The 24,028-nt window shown below is 35.6% G+C and overlaps 1 protein-coding gene across 3 annotated transcripts in view; it reads right to left on the bottom strand.

Moving 5' to 3' along the window:
• The window catches only part of ABCC4 (ATP binding cassette subfamily C member 4 (PEL blood group)), a 197,318-nt gene that overhangs the window by 109,144 nt on the left and 64,146 nt on the right, over nucleotides 1–24,028 (bottom strand). For all 3 annotated transcript variants that reach the window (XM_026668980.2, XM_087967376.1, XM_087967375.1), the window contains 6 exons: nucleotides 21,120–21,216; nucleotides 17,466–17,681; nucleotides 16,674–16,814; nucleotides 13,894–13,931; nucleotides 10,572–10,672; nucleotides 6,462–6,608 (listed from right to left, as the gene is read on the bottom strand). In XM_026668980.2, the coding sequence (XP_026524765.1) occupies nucleotides 6,462–6,608; nucleotides 10,572–10,672; nucleotides 13,894–13,931; nucleotides 16,674–16,814; nucleotides 17,466–17,681; nucleotides 21,120–21,216 (740 nt within the window). The remainder of the gene's footprint in view (nucleotides 1–6,461; nucleotides 6,609–10,571; nucleotides 10,673–13,893; nucleotides 13,932–16,673; nucleotides 16,815–17,465; nucleotides 17,682–21,119; nucleotides 21,217–24,028) is intronic.

The raw sequence follows: 24,028 nt of genomic DNA, 5'->3' as shown, positions 1-24,028 counted from the left end.
AGAACCATTGTTGTATGAAAAGAAAAAAAACATTTAAGGTATTCTTTTTGCTTTAAACATATGGCAGCCAAACAGGTTTAATTACCACACCTTATACTTCAGCCTACTAACTGTTTCAAGAAAACACCCAGGAATAACATTTAGAATATTAGAACATGGAATAAGAGAGTAGGAAGGGACCTTGGAGGTCATCTAGTCCCAACCACCTTCTCGAGCAGAAAAGTCTATTCCATTTCAGACAAATGGCTGCCCAGTCTCTTCTTGAAAGCCTCCAGTGATGGGGCACCCACAACTTCTGAAGGCAAGCCGTTCCACTGAGTCTAACTTTGTAAGGTATCGCTTCCATTAGATTCCTATTAATGGGAGGAGTAAACTTTTGCTAGGCAATGAACACTAATATATAGTAAAAAGATCTGCCTACAGTTAAGATACACAGTCAAATGAAGTAGAAATAAAGCCATCAGTTATTTTAAATGATCTATGAGAGAAACATGCAAACCATCAAGCCTCCAGACATGCATTTTTCATTAAAAGATAGATATAAATACATATTAAAATACATCTAGTTTCCCAAAAAAAAAGAGATACCAGTTTGGTAATTCATTCTGGACAGACATCACACTGATCTTTTGGCAATGTCCCTAAGAGCTTATGTGGCTGATGAATGATATTGCCAATGGAATATTTTAATATAAAGTTGTAACCTGTTCATATGATCCATCAAAAGTACTAGCTGCTTTTAAAATTACGTGCCTTCCAACCAGTATTTCTTCTTTAAACACATTGTCTATTTGAGAAGAATTACTTGGGTGAACAAGCAACGATTGCTAAAAATTATGGTGAATGGTCTCACCATTCAATCTGGCCAAATTGTAGCTCAAACTTCCTTCTGGTACTGTATTCCTTTTTAGCGAGCTCAGTTGGTCTGCTCCTACTTTTTTTATTTTGGTTTGTTTTGTTTTTTTGAGAGAAAGAAAATAAGCCCACGGGCCTTGCTTCTTGACGTGCACTCACTTTTAGATACTTTTTGAATTAATCCCGTGGGAAGTTCTCAAGCAGAGCCCCTAAAAGGAATGCATTCCACATGACTTACGTAATAAAACTTTAGGTTTGATGAACACTGAAAAGAGTGAACAAATAAACAATGCACCATGCAATGGTCTTAAGTCAAATTAGAATTGTCAACATTTCATTCTAACCATTAAGAATTCATATAGTTGCCTGTCCTATAAGATATTGGATATGAATATGAAGTTGCGTTTTTCTTTGGTCTATTTAACTCATCATTGCTCACACTAATTGGTAGTGTGTCTATAGTCCTTCAGGGCCCGTTACATTCAAAATAATGGAGGTCAGGTTTTCGAAATTTTATCTACATCCACACATTTCGCTCCTCAAAACATGACACTAAGAACAGTCAAGACATATTAAAAGGACATTCATTGTAAAGCGAGGATAGAATAAAGCAGCTCAGGCTGCCCTCTTGTGCTAAAAGAACAGAAGACATAATTATTCAAGTTGCAACTTATGCAGCTGTTCTAACAGTCTTTTCTTAAGGTGCCATTTTTCAAAGACCAGATCAACTTGGTAAATCAAATTCTTACCAGCAGTTTGCCAAGAGGCACTTTGCCAAGATTAAGAATGGGTGTTGCACACTCAGCTTGCTTAGCTGGAGCAGCAATTGGCAGCGCCAAAAGTGCTTTTTCAGGAGGTAACTGGACTTTCTTGTTTTTACTTTTGAAGACGTTTCGTTTCTCATCCAAGAAGCTTCTTCAGGTCTGGAATGAAGAAGGATGTATGTTCCTTGCAGACAGCTGGTAATTTGCATCCTTTTAGAGGGTCGTTGAAGCACTTGGATTTCCAGAGGGAAAGAAAAAAAAATTGCAGACTACAGGAACCAGGAGGACATAGATAAACCTCTTATTTATCTGTGACCTTAAGGACACAGATAAACCTTTTAATGCTTCAATGACCCTTTAAAAGGACGCAAATGACCAGCTGTCTGGAAGCACTATAAATCCTTCCATTTCCCACTGTCAGACTTGGATGAGAAGCAAAACATCTTCAAAAGAAAAAATAAGAAAGTCCAGTTGCCACTTGAAACACTTTGGGACAACCATGACCTGGATGAGTGAGAATCTCTACAGACAACTAAGGTTACAAGGAGCTAGTAACCTTAGAAGGAGCTTAGTTACAAGGTGCACATCAAAAAGATCTACTTAATGCTGCTCTTCCTACCATTATTGTGACCAATAAAAAATGTGTTATTTATTCACCTATTAAATCTCTCAATCTCTCTCTTTCAGGCATTCAGGGTGGAGAGCAGATGCCTAGTAGCACTTTTTTTCTCTTCTGACACTCGCAACAACTTATACCTTTTAATAAAATACCGTATATTACCCCACAAAAGGAGCTACCAGGAACCTTCTGATCTCTCACCCCACCCCTACCCACTCCTGGTCACATTTTCTCATTTTTACATGGTTCATATTTGCTTTGTGCTGTGTGCCACTAAGATGCTGAGCATGATGGATGCTCTAAGAGTTTAAATAGAACACTGTAATTGGAAACTCAGCACACGTCAGAAACATGCTGCAGCATGCCCAGTGAGGTTTGGCCTATAGAAAACACAGGGAGATACTAGCATGATACTCTTGTAAAAGCAAAAGGACCAGAAAAACTACTTTCACTGTGCAATGAATGAAACATTAACCAATAGTCTTGGTTAATGTCAGAAATACTTTTTGGCTTGATTTTATGGTCTTTAGTAAGCCTCTAATATTTTTTTTCTCTTCCAAGTTCTTTGTGGGTGACAGAACTCAAGGGAGGAAGGAGACAACTCTTGACAGTGAAAGAGGCTTTTAAGGAAGCGGAAGTTGCCTTTTACCCACAAAGAAGGTGAGGAAAGATCTCAAATTATTAAGAGCTGTCTGCTATTAGGCATCTCCCCTCAGTGGCAAGTCAGATGAGTTATCCTTGCTATGTACACTCTGGGTTCAGGCAATCTTAAGATTTGTAAGCCTCTTTCATGCCATGGTTTCATGTGCTAATTTGAAATCAGTCTTTAACCAGACTTAAAATTGAATTATAAATAAAAGGAAACATATGTGAATTAAGACATACTATACATACCTAGATTCAGGGCATACAAGAGCTGAGATACACTGTCTTTTTTATACTAATGCTATGAAACTGCTAGTTGCCTTTAAGTTTTGATTTTCCAGTGCAACCACCTTGAGGTCATTTTCTCTTTAAAAAAATGTTAGGTGGTAATATTTTCAGACAAATAAGTGAGAAAAATGGAGTTAGGTTAACATTATTCGAAATGATGTCACAGTTTAAGAAAAAAAACACTTAAATCATAAGCATGCTCCCTCTCTGGCAATTTGGACAATGTGATTTCGAGGCCTACCTTATGCACAAAGCCAGCTGGGTAATGCTGGACCAGTCTGACTCTCTCAGTTCTAAGAAGAAGGCAATGGAAAACCACTTCTGAAAGCTTACACAGAAAACTGCAAGGTTTTGTCCAGGTAGCCAATTCACTCACAAACACATATATACAAAAAGTAAAAGAATAAGACAACCAAAATACTCAGTGGGATACAACAGCTTCACTTTAAGGAACCAAGTAATGGCTCTTTTTACTTTGGAACAAAGATGGTTAAAGAAAAGACATGATTGAGTTTTATAAAATTATTCATGGCCTAAAATCACAGGACTCTTTGTTATATTACAATGTTCTGACTAGCAGTTTAAAGGCTTCTGTTATTAGAAAATAAGTTTTTAGAAAATTCCCATAGAATAATTACAGCAAAAAGATAAATCTAGTATAGAACTTAATTGCATAACTTTTTCTGCCATTTTGTTTTACATTACAGTAGTCAGTGAATCAAACCAATTCATTTTTCATTTACTGTTTTGGTTGACAGACCTAATAAAATAATGTCAAATATTATATCCACAAAACAGCTAAAACTATATGTGCACACACTGTATGTATATACTTATGTGTGTGTGTGTGTGTGTGTGTGTGTGTGTGTGTGTGTGTGTATAATATATATGGTATTCAGCTTTGTTCGGGTACTTTCCCACATCATTGTAGTTGTGCTTTTAAAGTTGTAGCAACGTTTTGGCAGAATCTCATCTGCTATCATCAGGCTTCTGTGTTGTGTTCGTCTGTATTGTGTTTGTCTGTTGTGTTCACAGATGAACACAATACAGAAGCCTGATGATGGCAGATGAGATTCTGCCGAAACATTGCTACAACTTTAAAAGCACAACTACAATGACGTGGGAAAATACCCGAACAAAGCTGAATACCATACATGTAAGTACCCGCGAAAACTTAAGAAAAATATATATATATATATACACACACACACACACACACACACACACACACACACATACATACATACATACATGTTGGTATATATGTGTACGTATGTATATGTGTGTGCATATGGGTTATAAAGTCGGCAGTAACTATTCCTGAGAAGATGCATTGGATTTTGGATGAGGGGAACTGAAACCCAAAACCTCTGGTAAGTACCAGGTTAGGAAAGAAAAGATTCTGAATAATACTCACAGAGTTACGCAAAGAAGAATTTATAATCTACTATATTGCTTACATAAATTTACAACCAATATATGAAAAAACAATAGCGACAATGTGCCTTTATTGTCTTAAAGCAGAAATTAACATAGAACAACATGTATGACAAGATGATACAGTATCAGCTTTCCACAGCCTGCCTTGAAGAAGCATTTCGGAAACTAGATTGGACAAAAGATGGAATAAAAATCAAGATGCCTATTTATACAACTTAAGTTTTTCAGATTATGTTTTTCTCTTCTTACAGGACCCAAAAGAGTTACAAAGACACATACAAGAGCTGTACAAAGCAGGACAACCATTTGGCTTAAAAATAAACCCGAAAAAGGGCCAAGTTATAATTAATAAATTCACCACAGAAAGAAAAAAAATTATATCTGGAGAAGAACTAGACATAGTAGACCACTACATATACCTTGGTCAATGGATCTCAATGGAAAGTGATACAAAAAAGAAAATTGAAGAGGATGTTAAATGTAGTAGGTGTTCAAGAAGCTAAGCACAACCTCCCTCTATGCCTGAAGAGAAAAGTTTTTGATCAGTGTGTGCTACCTGCTCTAACATGCAGGTAAAACATGGACACTAAACTCACAGTCGATACAAAATCTACGAATGGCACAAAGAGCCATGGAAAGATACATGCTCAGCATCACAAGACAAGACAGAAAGACCTGCATGTGGATTAGAGAACAAACTAAAATATACGGTGCTATCAAGAGTAAAAGAATTGAAATGGAAATGAGCTGTGGACCAAGGCATCATAGAATGGATCCCACTTGATAAAAAGCATCCACGAAAGAGATCTAAAGCAAGATGGATCGACGACATCAGCAAGTATTGAAAGCCCAACCGGTAAAGAAAAGCTCAAGACCGTATTGGTTGGAAACATGCAGAAGTGGCCTTTATTCTGCAGTGGAAAGACAATGACTAAATTATGATGATGATATTACGAATAAAGTAAACTGAACATCTTATCCTTTTTGGCAGTAAGAAAACAAGCAGAGTTTACATAGTAAGCTAAGTTGTTGCAAGTTGAACCATAAATTAGAGGGTGAAAATATGTTTTCTCTGTGTCATCTAATATATGTGTGTATATGCATAATTTTGTATTTATTTATATATTTATTTATTTTGATGTGTTTATGTAGTGTATATTGGAGGTAGTGATCCTTTGAGAGCTGTATGCAACAAAATACATCATTTTAATGTATGCCGATTATTGTACATTGAAAGTGACGATAAAGTTATTCTATTATTCTGCACTTTCTCAATCAGTGAACTTTTAAGCATATGCCATGATGTCAACTGAAGAAGACATCACTGCAAAAAATTGCCAGCTACACTAAGTAGACATTAGAAATGTGAACGTTCTGCAGATATCACTTAGCTGAAAAGTGGCATAAAGGGGGAAAAAATATTTTCATCATTCATACAAGAGCTGTGGTGGAGTAGTCATTAGAATACAGTATTGCAGGCTAATTCTGCTGACTGCCAACAGCCAGCAGTTTGATTCTCACTGGCTCAGGCTTGACTCAGCCTTCCATCCTTCTGAGGTTGGTAAAATGAGGACCCAAGATTGTTAGGAGAAATATGCTGACTCTGTACACCATTTAGAGAGGGCTGTAAAGCACTGTGAAGCAGAATATAAGTCTAAGTACTATTGCTATACATCAAAAGTGACATCTACAACCTACCAACAATGATGTCAAATGGATAATATACATGCAATTAATGTCATCATTCAAATGGTGTGATGACTTTCTTGAATCACATATCATTTACTTCTTCTTTCCCATCCCTAGAATAGCCAGCAGTATTCCATTATTGTAAAGTGATAGAAACTTACCAATAGGGTTTCTGTCAAAGAACAGCACTGGAGTTCTCAAAACCGACTGAAACATTTTGTTATGTAAAGACCGAGCTGCATTAACCAAAATGTGAAACATAAGTAGGCTCCTCAGTATACTGAAAAGTATCGTAGCCACAGTGAGACCTGTATTTAAATTAAGAGCTGCATTACATGATGTAATCTATCAACTTCAAGAATCTATTGACAAACTTTTTTAAAAAAAATGTGATGCAATGATAATAGTTTGACATTAATTTGTTTAACATCAAATACTGTTAACCGTTAACTGTTAATTTAACAAGCCTTCTGTAACAAGAAAATAAGTAATTCTGCCCAAATTTCTTACAAGTTATTTGCCTCTAGCTTAGGTAACTGAGGTACATGTTGACAAAACAAGTAGTGCAAATAGCTTTTTGTATAAGCCCATGATCTGACTTAAGTTCATCATTAAAGTAAATTTAGTAAATTTATTTATTTATTCATTCATTCATTCATTCACTCATTCATTCATTCATTCATTCATTCATTCATTCGTTTATTTTTTTATTGGATGCATGTAGTGCCCAGCTCGTCTGGCAGTAAGTCTGGGAAACTCTTCCTTATACTTTTCCCGAAAGAAAGTCCTCTGCTATTTATCCGTTTGTTGGCAAGCATACATAAAATAACTAACAGAGGTGCATTCATGGACCTACATTTCACTGACAGCCAATTAACAAAGGATCCAGCCAAACAATTCAGGCTTGTACATTCTTTGTTTTTCTTTGTTTTTAAATATTTTTTGAATGTTTTTAAATGTTTTAATAATTTAAATATTTTACACAATTGTAAGCTGCCCAGAATCACTGGGAATTCAGCAGCATATAATTTAATAAATTATCATTATATACACAACAATGTGAATTCACAGCAGCCAATTCTTTAGCTAATACTGGGCTTTGTGTGCACTGAATATTATAATAATTGCTAATATTATTATTCTATGAGAACTGATCACAGTCCTGTAGTAGAATAGGGTGAACAATCTTTCTGTAGGGCTGTCCTTTCATTTTATTTTTCTCTTTTTTGCATGTGGCGAGATAACAAGGCCAGTGAGATTCTGAGCAGGTAGATCTGTGTGCTATGGGGCACACTTTGGGGATGGAGTTGTAAAGAAATTAAATGAGTCTATTAAAATACAGTTTCATGCAATAAATGTCTTGTTTTAGGAAAAAAATGTTCAGCTAAAAATGGACGACTTGCCCCAGATTTCAACAGGGTTGCTCAGTTACAAAATGACTACAGGGCCATCTGTATTCTGCAGAATGCTTATCCCTGGCATACACAGTGATTCCTTAAAAGTCCAATGAAAGGCTAGATGAGCCTTGGTGGTGCAGTGGTTAGAGTGCAGTACTGCAGGCTATTTCTGCTGACTGCCGGCTGCCTGCAATTTGGCAGTTCAAATCTCACCAGGCTCAAGGTTGACTCAGCTTTCCATCCTTCCGAGGTGGGTAAAATGAAGACCCAGATTGTTAGGGGCAATATGCTGAATCTGTAAACTGCTTAGAGAGGTTTACTTCCCAGTAAAGCACTGGGAAGCAATATATAAGTCTAAGTACTATTGTTGCTATTGCTATAGACAGATAATCTTTATTATAGACACTGATTAATCAACATATAAACTGCAAAACACAGAGAAGAATAAGATAACACATATTTTAACAATAGCTTCTTAAACCTCAATTGGGTTTTACAAACTATATCTCTATTTAAATAAAAAAATTGCCTGAAGGCAAACATTTTTAAAGTCGGTGTTCTGGAAATTTTAATATGCATTTAAAATGGCTGAATACTATTTTGTGCATTAACCATAGGCTGGTGACAGACACACAGATCCTGCTGGTCATTAGGTGGATTTAGTGTAGCATGTTTAGGGCAGTTAAGAATTAGCAGCAAGAGAAGGCCAAGAATATTTGAATATGAGTAACCAATTTCTTAGAATGGCTGAAGTGATCGTTCCCCGTTTTATAGCCTGTGATTTCTTAATTCCTTATAATATGGAAAGAAAATATATCCAGCTTTTAAGGGTTGGAGCTTCTAAAAGCAAAAATGAATCAAGCATAGCCAAAGGAGGACCAATTTCAAATTTCCTATATACTACTGAAACCCTTCAGTCTCTTTGTAAACTTCAAATGGTACATCACAGGGAAGCCATTTTTGAACCAAGGCACCTTACAGAATTCCAGGAGCCATTATACTCATGGGAGTGAAATTTGGGCAAAGTGTGGCTTTTTGCAAAGTGATCTCGACTATGTGTCTGAATGGTCATATATCTGGCAACTTCAAATTTTGATTAATAAATGCTCTGTCTTACATATTGGTAAATGTAATCAGAATGTCAAGTATAAGCTTGATGGCATTGAACCAGCTGATGACCCTCACTTTGTCAAGAACCTGGTGTTCTTTTCTCTGACGATCTATGCTCCAAAGTTCACTGTAACAGCGCTGCTAAAAAAAAAGGCATTAAGTGTTGTAAATTTAATTTTGTGCAGTTTTCTTTCTGGAAACATTATATTGCTAATTAGAACTTAACAAATTATGCTAGACCAATCTTAGAGTATTGTCCAAATGTTTGCAATCTGACATCAGTACAATTGAGCAGGTTTAGAAGTATGACAAAAAAAGTCTCGCATGCTTCTGTACACAGTAGAATTCCCTATTTATTTATTTTATTTTATTTATTTGTCAAGCATGTATTAGATAACAGATATAAATATAAACATGATTATTAATACATGAAATGGATATGAATAAATGGGAACATTAGGACAGGGTCGGTAGGCATGTTGGACCCGTTAAAGACCTCTTAGGAATGAGGTGAGATCAACAATAGACAATCTAAGGTTAAAGTTTTTGGGGTTTGGGGAAGAAATCATAGAGTCAGGTAGTATATTCCAGGCTTGAAATTCTCAGTTTAGATAACTTAGAACTGCATTGCTTGAGGTCAGACCTAGATATTGCATACAAAATTAAACGTAGTAATGTTTTGCCTGTAATGACTATTTTTGTTTTAATCACAATAATACATGTGCTAACAACAGCTTTAAACTCATTGCACATTGTTCTAAACTTGACTGTAAAAAATGTGATTTCTGTAATGGAGTTGTCAAAGTCTGGAATGCTCTACCTGATTCAGTTGTTTCAACTACAAATTTTCACAGTTTCAGTCACAAATTGACTTCCGTGGACCTTACATCACACTTAAGTGGTTGGTACAGGAGGCGTACATAAGTGCACCAACGTGCCTATTGTCCCTGTCATTGTATTTTTTTATTCTTGTTCTTGTTTTTGTTTGACAAATTCTAATAAATGAATAAAATAAATAAATTTCAGTGTTATTGTGTTGCCACTGCTTCAGCACAGATGCATTGTTACAGTCAGAGCCACGTGATCGTCATTTATGTTCCCTGATAGCTTCCCACAAGTCAATGGGGAAGCCGGCAGGAAATGTAAACTTGATTGTTGATTGCCAATGCTCCCGGCCAACTTCTCACAATCAAAGTCTTTGCTTATGGGAAACTGGCAGGGAGCATCAGCAATGGGGAAGTTGGTAGGAAAAGTTTGCAAGCCCCCTCTACCTTGATGTTCTCCAGCCTCTTTTGGGTGCTCCGCACACCCTTCCTGACCAACACCACATCGCCACACACCCAATATTCAAGGCAGCTCCTCCATATACTCGTGTAACTTCCCAATTCCCGCAACCCACACTTGCACACCTGGGCCTGACAACCTTCCTGATCTGCACTACATTCCTGCATACTATTCCTGTCAGCACTACACAAAATGGAGGATGCAAGAAGCAGTGTGCAGATCAGGGAGTATGCACAGGGTGCATGAGAGATGCCACATAGGTGAGAGAGGATTCATAGAAGTTGTGGAGTTGCACACTAGGAGTTGGGAAGAATATGTGGGGATGTACCAGCACACTTACATGATAAGGAAATATTGCTAGAAAATGACCCAATGAGACACAGGTTGTCTAGTAACATTTAAAAATTATAGGAAAATTTCATGTTTTAGGATCATGGCATAGATTTTTGCAAACTATGGTGACATTTTAAAGATTTTTACCTGCATATATTCCTAAATACCAGGGAAGATCCAGGTGTTTTGTGATATTTTGTCCACCATATTCCATTCTAGTGACATTTAGCATGACTTGTTGGTTTGCCCTGTGGATACATGGAAAGAGGATATTTCAAACAAGTTTGCAAGCACATGAGAACACATTGCTTGGAATAAATCTCAGGTCTCTCTCTAGGTTTCAGAAAAGTTGAAACAGCTCACTTTGCAATGCATGAAACAACAGTCCTTCTTCAACTGTACTCTGTAATTTCTGAAATAATAAACCATATGTGGACTTCTGCTATTGTATGTTTTATTTATTTATTTATTTATTTATTTGATTTGCCAATTGTTTACAAGATAATAAGTATAAATGTATACATAGTTGTGAATACATGAAATGGGTACATATAAGAAAAATAAAAGAATAAGAGAAACAATAGGACAGGGACGGTAGGCACGTTGGTGCGCTTATGCACGCCCCCTACAGGCCTCTTAGGAAAGGGGTGAGGTCAATAGTAGACAGTCTAAGGTTAAAGTTTTTGGGGTTTGGGAAGAAACTACAGAGTCGGGTAGAGTATTCCAGACATTGACCACTCTATTGCTGAAGTCGTATTTCCTGCAATCAAGTTTGGTGCGGTTTACTTTGAGTTTGTATCTATTGTGTGCTCTTGTGTTGTTATGGTTGAAGCTGAAGTATTCATTGACAGGTAGGACATTGCAATGTATGATTTTATATACCATGTTAAGTCAGACCGAAGACGCGTAATTCAAGGTTTTCTAGTTCTAGAATTTCAAGTCTGGTGGCATAAGGTATTCTACAACGAGTAGAGGAGTGGAGAACTCTTCTTGTGAAATATTTCTGGACTTTCTCAATTGTGCTAATATCAGATACGTAATGTGGGTTCCAGACTGATGAACTGTATTCGAGTATTGGTCTAGCAAATGTTTTGTATGCTCTGGTTAGTAGTGTGATATTACCAGAGAAAAAGCTACGTGGATTAGGTTAACAACTCTTAATGCCTTTTTGGCTATGTAGTTGCAGTGGGCTCTAGCACTTAGATCATTAGAGGTGAGTATTCCAAGGTCCTTTACAGAGCATGGGTCATCAACAAGATCTTGACTATTCAGCTTGTATTTTATTTTCTGATTTTTTTTGCCAATATGTAAGACAGAGCATTTATTTGTTGAGATTTGAAGTTGCCATTTGTTTGACCATGTTAAATAAGAAAGAGGAACATCAATGTGAAATATCACCTGCTTTGGCAATGTTACGTATTTCATAACATTTAGTTTTGCCTTGGAAGTAAATAGTAAAAATCAGAGTTTGTGTTAGGAATGTAAGTCACCTAACAGTTATTTGGGTTGGAAATATATAAACTAGGATAGACAGTTTAATACTATGTCTTTAAGAGAATCCTAAAACTGTAATTGGGCGTGGTTTCTCAAATGGCCATAAGATGGAGCCAGAAACCTGGGTTGTTTAGTCTCAGTCTCTCTGTTCCTTTCTGTTGGAGAGAGTTGCCGTTCCTCCTAATGACTGTTACTGATCGTTGATGTAAGTCTGTTACTGAACTGTTTTTGATATTGGACTTTGATATTTGGATTATCCCTGAACTGAACACTGACTGCTTTACCTGTGAATGACTTGAACTGCTTATCTTAGACTTTGCTTAAACATTTATGAGAAGTAAAAACCTACATTTACTGTGTGCTGTCTGCGTATTATTTTTCACTACTCTCACTACGTCTTCCTGTATGCACTCATTCTCCTAACGGGGAATTACCTCAACAGTTTGTTCCAAATTATGTTGTAATTTAATAAAAACATTTGCATTATCTTTCAACAAATAACAATGTACGGTAGCATAGAGCATAGAAATATAATTACCACCACTGATGTTTTCTTTAAAAAACAGTAGAGTATCATTTAGAGTTTAAAATGATAAAATATTTAATTCTATCCAAATCTGGGATTTAAGTTTTTCAAACAAATGCCAAGGCTCTTCTTTACTTGGACTGTTTTAAATTTGGAACACCCCATGATGGATTAGAATAGATGGCCTCTATGAACAAAATTTGTGAATGTAATATTTTATAAACTGCATAATTCACTCACAGTAAATTCATTTAATTGAATCAATGACATATAGTCAAAAAGAAATTATGGTAAATGTAATCCAATCGTTAAAATATGCATGTTAAGGGTAAAGGTAAAGGTTCCCCTCGCACATACATGCTAGTCGTTTCCGGCTCTAGGGGGCTGTGCTCATCTCCGTTACAAAGCCGAAGACATCTCCGTGGTCATGTGACCAGCATGACTAAACGCCGAAGGTGCACGGAACACTGTTACCTTCCACCAAAGTGGCCCCTATTTTTCTACTTGCATTTTTACATGCTTTCGAATTTCTAGGTTGGCAGAAGCTGGAACAAGTAAGGATATACAAAAATCTTTAAAGATTTTATACCGGTACAGTGTTGCATTTGTCACCAACAATTTCATTAACTGAATTTTCTCTTACATATTCTGTATGCTTTGTTTTGATGTTTCAAATGTATTTTTTAACTTTGAATGTGTACTTTATTTCATACATTATTTCAAAAATGTGTCTATTGTATATACATTTTTAAATCCAGAGTTTAAAATTGTCTTCCATTAAACCCTCTCTCATTTTATTAAGAATAAGATATATCTATTGAAATTGAAGAAGTAAGGTTTTCAAAAGTGTAAATTACACACTAGGAAAATCATAGCTAGTAAAAGAGTAGTCTCTGCTTTATTTTACAGTAAATGAAATAAATACAAAACTACAAAGTGGCTTTTTATTATCAGAGAAAACTTGTTGATATAGATACTGATTGCTCTGCTAGAAGTCTCATGCAGTCATTAAATGCTGTGAAAAATCATGGTTTATCTGAATGATCGCACAGAATTCATCCAAGAAGTGGAATTCTGGCTCTCCTAATTGTTATTTTGTACAATGCTTTCTTTTATTTTATACTAATCAGCTGCACATTTTTAGATTTTCAAGAGAGAGAGAATTTTGGAATATTTTTAATGGAAGGTAGTAAAAACACAATGCACAAAATAAAAATGAAATAATGGTTTTGGTGTTGTGTAAAGCGAAAGGGTGACTGCATTTTTTCATAAATTCAAACTATGCTTCCCAAAAATACTATGATGAAGAACTCCTATATGGATTCTCAAAGAATAACAGTATTTTTGTCCTGTTTTTGAAAAGAATAGGGATCAAAAGTCCTGATATATTCATTTGCCGCATTCTTAAAAGTGATCATTTACATGATTTATATAGAAACAATCACTCACCAGTAAGAAAGCCACCAATCCTGAAGTACATAAGTAACCTAAAAAAATTAGAACAATTCTTTTAGCATTTATTTTGGATTATATAATGTCTCGTGGTTTAAATTCAAAACATGATTCAAGTATTATAAACTATTATTGAGCTTTTTCTTTTTAGAGGTACACACTATTCAAAAAATAAATACATGGATGCACATACTTGTATGCAAAAATTTTACATTATTCTAGTCAAGGAAGTCCAGTTGCCTTTTTAAAAGGCATCTTTGGAACAACCATAACCGGATAACTGAGAATCTCCATAGACAAATATATTTTTGTGGCCTTCAGAGCCCTTCTGTCTGTTTTAAGTTGGTATTAAGTTGGTGACTTGGTATTAAGAATTTTGTAGGGAGATTTTAATATAGTTCAGTATTGTGATATCAACACTAGCTTTGTGCTATTTTTATCTTTCATAAGATTCAATGTTATTATTAAAATATCTTGTGCTAATCTATGACCCAAATAAAGATTTGATGGATTGATACCTCCAAATCAATCTTGAATAAAGGTAAATATTTGGGAATGGCTTTCACAGTCCTCAACACTTGAATATTACTGAAGGTATTCAGAGAAGTCTCAAACATGCAGTAAAACAGCACAACCTTCTGAAGGGTTCCCAAACTTCTGCCCTTGACACGTGCACTGTTCTTACTCTCAATCTGTGCACAACTGCACATAAACAGTAACTGCGCATTCAGATTTTTCAGGAAAATGTGATATTTAACTTTGTGCAATGTTGTGTCAGCTTCCATTCATTAGGGATTAATTTAAACATAGAATTTGAACTGGATTGCCTAATTTTTTTAAAATATACTTTAACTCAGAGGTGTCAAATTCAAGGCCCGGGGGCCGGATCTGGCCTGCAAGGTGCTTAGATCTGGTCCACAGGGCTGCCCTGGAAACAGCAAAGAACCAGACCGCAGCCTTCCCAAGCTCTGTTGTCATTGGCAGAGGGTTGCAGGAGGCGGTTGCAGCTGAAAACAGAGCTCACGCGAGCTATGGACGGTCCTCCCGAGCTCCGTTTTTGCGGTCAGAGAGTTGCAGGAGGCAGTCACAGCCGAAAACGGAGCTTGGGATCCTGGTTTTCGCTGGCAGAGCACTTGAGTCACCACAGGCGCCCCTGACATGAGTGAGGTTGAGCTGGCCATGCCCACCCTGAGCACATACACCCTGCCCCCCACCCAGGTCTAACACAACCCTGATGCAGCCCTCCATGAAATCAAGTTTGATACCCCTGCTTTAACTGCATATGCTAGAAATGCACCAAAAAGCATTCTGGATTTTCAGACATCCTTGACTGCCAACTTCATTTTATTTTCACTTCAGCTCTACTCAGATTGTTCTGAACAGTCTTTTTTTTTTTTTTTTTTGAAGTAGACCAGCCATCTTTTCTTTCATGACTTAAGAATGAGCAGGATCCCACTATCTTTCTTTCAATAGAGGTCAGCAGCCAAGAAACCTCTCTACCCATAGCAGCCCTGGGAAGAAAATGACTATCTGCTTCTATTTTAATCTCATACAATAATGTAACACCTTAAAGAGATTGCTCCTTGCCATGTATCTTACTCAAGAATAGAAGATTAGTTGATAATCCTCACAATTCTCAGCATTTTCTTAACAACATTGCCTCACTCTCTGTGGTTGGGACTCTTCCTTTCTCAAAACGGTATTAAGCTTTTTCAAGCTTCCTCTTTCAGCTAGTGGTAGGAGTAGTACAAACAGAAAATATAAGCTAAGTAACAGTAATCCAAGCTAAGCATCTTATCTGCAATCTTACCTCACAATAACTGAAAGTTACCTCATCAACTATGACTACATGGTACATTGGACACATCGTTACATATTGTAGGAGTTGTGACATCCAAATAAAGAAAACTCAAGAATGCCCAGTAAAAAAAATTCTCAGTTTTCCATCAAGCAGTTATCAGCATTATCTAAGAACTAAAATGGAATAAATTCTAAAGCAGAGATTCTCAAGTGTATTGTGTATTGAAAATATTATAGAGGGGAATCATGGGGGACTCAGAATAAGACTTTAATTGAATCTTAAATTTCCAGATTGGCACCCTGAAAAGGTAATGCTGCCAAGAAAATATTGGTTTTTTTTCACTATTATAGTGCAAGCATGGTAATACAATTCCTTGAATTTAGTTGCATATGACTAAGTTTATTCATTATTCTTTTTAATTTCACTGTATTATTGCCAGGTCTGTGGAAGAGACTGACTGAAGTTGTGAAATCACTGAATCAATAGCTTTAGCCCCTCAATATCTCACAAAGTTACCAAGACCTGGAGTGGAATGGAAAGCCACTAAATCAAAGCTTATACCCCTAAACATCCCACTACTATCTAGAAGTTAAACAATTCATAATATTTAAACATTAATTTATGCTAACTACATATATTTTAAAAGGTATTTCCCTATAAACAGAAAATTCTACTGCAATGTTTGAAAGACTAATTTCAATCACCTTTTTTCTTTTTATAATCAAATAAATATTGTATGGAATATTTTCTTTTGAAATTCTGTGCAAACAGATAGATCACTGCTCCATCCTTACAGAAAATGAATCTCAAACTCACTTGCAATCTGACCACTTTATTTCAAAGAGAAAAATATCTCTTTTATGCATTAAAATTTTGCTACTTCACTTCATACATACAGAATAGGAAAGTGTACGTGCTAAACTATTAACAACAATTATCAGTAATATTTTCCTTTTGGATCCCTAAAAAAGCTTACCTGTGCCAAAATATTGAGAACTAAAAGTATAAAAATTACAAAATAATTTGCACCAGCAGAAAAGTACTTCTTATAAATGGTAAAGCCAATTTTTCCTTCAGATCGACTTTCTTCTGGCAGTGAGGTTAGGAGTGGTCCTGTCTACAATACAACAGAAGTGAAAATTAAGGAAAAGGATTTTGTTAACAAAAAATATGTTACTAAAACAGATTTTCTAATTCTTTAGTCACCTTCCCCAATTGAGGAAATAATGCATCTAGGTTAATTTGAAAGATCAACATTTGATGTGGGCTATTAATTACATAATTTAAATTCTTACATTTTTTATTATTATTTTGATTAGATTAACATAATATCATATTACAAAATTTATGCCTATTTGCATAGCACACTGCAAATATGCACAGATCATGCATATTCGCATATTAAAAATTATGTGCCAGAATATTAAATTTAATATAGTTCAGAAGATGTTCTGCTTATTATAAAAAGAAAGGACAACTCTTTCCTACTTTCCATTCATTCTTCTCAATCTTTAATATAAAGCAATTAAATGCCTGAAATTAAATGTATACTCTTAGAGTACAAATGTTCTTTGCTATTCATGCCAAAATGTGCAAGTTTAAGTATCATACTCCACAGCAAAAATGTTTATGCCAATGGAAAAATGTTTCACAAGACCACGGAATATGATACTTAAACTCGCACATTTTGACATACACAAGAAACAGTTTCTTATCCTACAAATAAAAACAACTTTCAGACTGTTTTATACTTGTGTCATTTACTCACAGCTGGTGATCCAGTAGTTCCATCTTTCTGTGACTGAACCAAAGACTCTATCGACCCCAAGGAAGATTGAGAAAATGTACGAATCCTAGTCAGCTGGTGGCTGGGTGTTCCTGGAGATGATGGTAGATCATCATCCTCATCTTTTTTCAAAAGGGAAGCAAAATCTACTCCAGACTTAAGGAAATCTGAGAAAGTACCTTTCCCTACCTCCTTACCCTAGAAAGAAAATGCATAGAGACTATAATGTGCAGAATGGTTCTAAAATAGCCAACTATACTAGTAATTTTTTTCGGATAACTGTCAGCTGCAATCCAGGCTCCACTTCCACAAAAAGAAGGAAGAATCTTTTAGTAAATGTCCTCCTTTCTCTGCGACCATTTATGCTTTCCAGCAACCTGTTTTAAATGATTAAGATACATTTCAAGGAAGTGTGGGATCTACAGAGAGATGACTGAATAAACCATACTTATCCCTCTTGCTGACACTGAGATTTCATCAGTTATACCTCTATTCTAGCCACCTGTCCACCCTTTAGTGGATGGATGTTAAAATGTGGATCCAAACATTTTATTAATAATAATCAATAACAGAGTACCTTAGACATTTCATACCAAAAGTATCATTTCTTAACATTTAATTAAGTCATCAGTGTATTATATTTCCCTGAGTTCCTCTGATTGTAATGAATTATCATTTATTTCTTCATTTTTTTTGTTGTTAAAGTTATATCCTGTCTTTCATCCAGAAGCTTAAGATGAAGTACATACTGTTCTCTCCCCTTTATTTCCCCACATAGGATTATTTCTGTCAACCAGGTAGGGCTAAGAGAGAGTGGCTCACCCAAGCAGCTTCTGTAGTTAAGAGGAAACCGAACCTGGAGATCTCTGGTGCCAGAAATCTACTAACTAACTACTACACAATACTGGCTCTCTCAATTAAGTGAGTAATTGTCTAAGTAAAAGTCCAGGCTGAAAATTAAAAACATGATTTCTCATGCTAGGAATGAAAAATACAGCAATAATGCATATATTCCCTTGATATTTTTCTCCTTCTCCAGAAAACTGATGAGGAGATGGAAATGTACCCTTCTGGTTTTGATTAACCAACCATACCCCCATATTGTTTCCTTAACCATGCTATAGAAGTGGTCAACTGTTGCTTTCTTCCACAACATTTCTTCAACTTCCCACTCTAGTCTACAGCCTTTGCTTAGCTCTTTTGAGACCAACCCTTTTTGGCTGGACGTTGTACATCCGAGTTGTTTGTAACATCTTAATTCTAGAACATCTTAGCTATATATTTCATAACCATGGTTTTGAAGCAAACATTTCAACAAATCATAGTTAAAATTGATCACATTTTAGAGTCTGGATGCAACTATAACTGACAATTACATAAATAAAACAAGAAATAAAACTTTCAGCACTCTGACTATGCTTTAAGCAGAAAGAAGAAAAGGAGTATTCTCTTTTAATAAGCAAGGGTTTATCTTGATGCCCAAAGCAACTGACTGAATTATTCTCATTAAGGTAGCAATAGAAATAGGTGTCCTATTAGTTACTATTTATTTCCTGGCTTTTTTCCTCTAATCCCAAAAGACATATAATACAAGTCAGTTGGAAAATGCTAATAATATAATAGAAGGTTACTATCCTACTTGTCAATCCTCCCAACTGATAAATTTCTTCTCCACAATCTTTTTCTGAATAATAGTTGAAGAGAAATATAGCAATCTACTTTTAATTTTATTTTAAAGGAGAACGTCTTTATGTTCAGTAAGCCAGAACTGAAGCTAGGATTCATTATTGGGTGAATCTAGTTAATGGGTTACTTCAGACTGAGTTTGTGATCTAAAATACAGTAAATGATGTGAAATGGGGCCATCAGTAACTTTGTTATTCATTCTTTTCCATTTTCTCCATAAAGATAGCCCTATGTACATTCAACATTTGTTCATCTGTGCAATAGATTAATTTAGGGAGAAAAATAAAGTCAGGCAAGAAGCCTGCCATGGAAGATTTTGAAGACTTCTCCAAACTAAAATATTTGCTTATGCAATAATCTAATTTTATTTCATTTTATTGATAATAAACTCTATTTTATTAAAAACTAGGTTTTTAAATGTTAGCTTTCGATTGTAAATTTTATGGGTGACTTGAGAATTATATCGTTTTGGAAACTGATCTATCTGAAAGTTTCATGCCATCCTAATCACATAAGTCTAGAGTGCATTTTTTTCAATGGGTCTCCCCATTATAGAAGGGATATCACACGATAAACAATTGTATAATAGAAGTAAATTTCATATGTTGGAAAGGTGGTAAAAGTCATGGGTCAACAACGTATATGTGATAGCCCAATTTTAGGATGACTTTTTAAAGGAAATTCCATAGTTATAATATTGTCCTCATTAATTACCAAATTATGTATAGATCAGAACACCTCACTGAAAAATAAAGTGTCAACAGGGCATGTGTTAATGGTAGCAAAGTTGATTGTTATTAGATATTGGTAACAGATGAATAATTAGCTATTCCTTTGGAAAGATGGCCAAGTTTTGATTAGCAAAAATAATTTCTTTATAAAATTATAAAAAAGTTATTATTACAAGTCTTGTAAGTAAATTAGAAATACATAATATCCTTTCTTATATCTGGTTTGTATAAGGACATATGAAACAATTAAAATGTGTTAAATGGCATTTATTCTAAGATAATTATAGCAAACAGGATATGCTTCTTAGTTAATTTATTTACTTTATTTCTTTCACAGGTTTTAATATAAATGGCACACTGCAAAGCAACATAACAATATTTTATTTATTAGTGATCTTAGAACAGAGGAATAGGGGAGATATTAGATTATGTCTGTTCAATCTTTATTGACTTTATTTGCAGTTTTATTTGCAATTCATTTAATTTTGGATAAAAGAGCAAACAACAGGCATGGAACATAAACAGTCTAGATTCAAGGTGCCTACATCTATTTCCCTGAAACTGAAAAGATTTCAGTATTAAATGTCTTATATGCTTACAAATTTCAGCTTTAAAATTTTATATTTGCAGCTGTAAAACAAAGACCATATTTTTCCCATGCTAGCAAGTAGGAAGTTCAGATCTCACTTCAGCTCTGCCTCTGAAGAGGACATCCTGCTGGTTCTAATTCAGTCTAGATTCACTTGGTCAATTCTTTGAAGCTCTGTCTCCTTTTGAAATGTAGCTCTTGAGACTCAAAAATCAAAGTCCACTTGAAACACAGTTCCTGCTCTTTTTCTAATCTAAACAAGTGCACGTTATTGTATGTATGACATACATGCAAAAGGATCAATGGGGAACTGAAGCCCCAAGAATACTGAATTAACTAATTTGAAAACTGTGGCTGAACATCTTCGACAGATATCTTTTACACTATCTTCTTTTAATTTTTAGTTAGGGGTTTAAAAAGTCCTGACCGGTCATTCAAAAATGGCATTTATTTAGTTCTGTAAAATAAATGTATAATTTTGTACGCCATGCAGACACATTACTTGTAACATTGCAAGGTTGACAATGCTATTCTGCTTATTTGTAATTCTTCAACTTTAAATATTAAGAATACAGAAAGCAAACTGAAACACTGCCAACCACCCCAAAGATTATTTTTATTTTCACCAACCTCTTTTAAAATTAAGATCTGGCTTGCAGCTCGTAAATATTGCAACTGGTGAGTCACTAAAATGCACAATTTTTTATGCAAAGTCTGACAAATACACCTGCAAAAGAAATGAAACTAAATGAAATGCTGACTTCTTAAAAACAGTAGAGCAAATTGCTTTAAAAATAATTTGTAAAGGCTCCTCTTTATACGATAATTAGGAAAGAACTAAACAGCACTATTCATCAGTATCTAATTTGAAACTATATTCTGGCTCTTGTTCTACTTAGTGATATTTAGGAGGGGGCGGGAGATGGAATGTAAAGATAGCATCAAATAATATCTGAGCAGAAGAAAAATTCCAATCTAGGACCCATTACAATGCTGAACAGGAGAAGAAATTGAAAGAAGGAGGGTCCTATGTTCTAAATCAGGGGTATCAAACTCGATTGAGGGCTGCATCAGGTTTGATCTTGGGGGCTGGGGTGGGCGTGGCCAGGATGGGCCTGGCCAGCCTGACATCACTTGTCTCGGTGGGGGGGGGGAGTCTGCAACAGTCTGAGTACTGCGCCAGTGAAAACAGGCTCCTGAGCTCCATTTTCAGCTGAGACAGCCTCCTGCAACCCTCTGCCAGCAAAAATGGAGCTGGGGGGGGGCACACACAGCCCTCACGAGCTCCGTTTCCACTGGAAGAGACACTGCGGGCCAGTCCTTTGCTATTTCCAGAGTGGCCCCGCGGGCCAGATCTAAGCACCCGTGGGCTGGATCTGGCCCCCAGGCCTTGAGTTTGACACCCCTGTTCTAAATCATTGATATAATTTTAGTAAAGCACTTTACTGGACAGTTTATGGGATGTTCCTGCTATACACTGTGCCTTAAACCACAGAGGAGAAGAATGGATGAGTACGAGTCCCAGGCACCAGATCTGTCTAGAATGTTCTCTTAAAGTTAGGCATAAGTCTGAAGCTCTGTTTCCTGGAGTAATCCCACAAGCCTTCCATAGGACATTAATTTCTTAATTTCTTAATTTCTTTGAAGAGAAGTGTTTCATTCACATTGTCACAACTGTAGTGGTCTCACAGCTCTAATATTCCATCTTAATTTTTTTAGATTTCAGCAGTATTTACTTATACTCCAATGTACATTTGCAATGGAAACTTATACAATAAGTATATAACTAATGAATATATAACAAATGTATGCAAACTTATATTAAGTTTGATGTCCATGAGAGAGTTTAACTACCAATTTTCCTGAAAAGCTACATCTGCATACTAGTTCATAGTGGAGAATTCTTATGGCCTAAATCTGACTCAAATTGAAATATACGATTGATGGTGTCACTCTGAGATATTCAAAGCTAAGTTTGGTGTCTCTTAGCACAAGGTAGCATTTAGACCCTGAATACAAATTAATAGCTGGATATTTACAGGCATTAAATTAAATTTGCTATAAAAACTTGCTTCAAAGTGTAATAAAATAATAAAAATGTCACATTAATCCCTGAAAAATGAACACACATACTCTACATAGCAATTAAAGCCTGGTTTTTCAATGTTAGAAGGTAATGGGTATTTTAAAAATAAGAAAGTCACAAGTATGGCACAATAAGGTATCGTATCCATTACAGCAAAGACTAAGCATGGGGACATTTATGCATGAAGGTTTCTCTTCAATCATTACCTACTTGCTTCTGAAAAAAAAATCAAGAATGTGACCCTAAATCCAGCAACCATAACATCTTATGCAAATGATATAACTCAGTTTACAAAGTGCTAAATAAAAATAATTAATTTCACAATTGCTCCCCTTCTCTGGCACTGATAGAATGCATTTTTATTGTAAATGGTCTTGAAGCTACAATAGTTTGGAATCTTCTTCTTTTTCTTAGCCTTATTCCCACACAGCAGGGTCTGCTTATCAGCAAAGGCACCTCCACTTGACTCAATCCAGAGCTTCTTCAGGGGTGATGTCCATGCAGTGCATGTCCTCCTTGATGTGATCCAACAATAGTTGGAAATATAAAATTTAATAATAAACACAGTTTATGGTGAAAGAGACCAAGAGACAGTAAAACCAGAAGTTTGGGATTATTCTCAAGATAATATAATTTTACCTAAATCATCTAACCAGTAATATTTGATTATGTTCCAGAATTGGATGATTTCAACAGCAGAAATCTAATTAAAAAATAACCACTTCTCACAAAGTACTCTGAATCATGTCACTGAACAACTATTGTTGCAACTGTTAATTCATAGCATACACATCTTCTCGATTATAATCTTAAATCCTATGTAAAAAAGATTAATTTATAAACCCTATATCTCAAAGTAGGGAATGACCACAGAACTGCAATTTATATTATTCCTACAAAAGACATCCACACAAATCTTGTTTGGGTAGAGAGAGGAGACATTAGAACGAAAACTATATGGCAAGATTATGTTGGGATAGCCTCTTCTGGGCTCACAGTCTATTGCACCTTCTCATTTCTATTGGCCACTAGAGCCAACAGAAATAGTCAACAATACTGTAGGGCAGTGGTTCTCAACCTGTGGTCCATGGACCCTGGGGATGTTTGATGTCATCACATGGGGTCCATAAAGGCCTGAAGAAATGTTATGATTTAAATCTTGGATTAAGTCTTGGTGGGGTCCATGGCCATGGTCTATGGCCACAAAAGGTATCTAATGAGGGTCCGTGATGCAGAAAAGGTTAAGAATCACTTTCCTTCCTTGGACAATTCCTCTATTACTTTCATTTCTCTCCTTAACCTGCATATTTTGCCCCATAAACTGCTGAATTCTGAATTGACTTCTTCTGTCAGAGTACAGTACAGGAAAACTGATATAAAAATGGCGGATGGAAAATTGTGCATTGTTGGTATATGACACCAGAGAAATTGTCCAGAATTGATATACTGTCCA

Source organism: Notechis scutatus, chromosome 5 (assembly GCF_049901735.1).
Source record: "Notechis scutatus isolate UNSWTSFEM ecotype Mainland chromosome 5, rNotScu1.2, whole genome shotgun sequence".
NCBI classification, from domain to species: Eukaryota; Metazoa; Chordata; class Lepidosauria; order Squamata; family Elapidae; genus Notechis; species Notechis scutatus.
The sequence above is the reverse complement of the archived record's forward strand: the minus strand, read 5'-3'. Positions and strand labels throughout refer to the sequence as shown.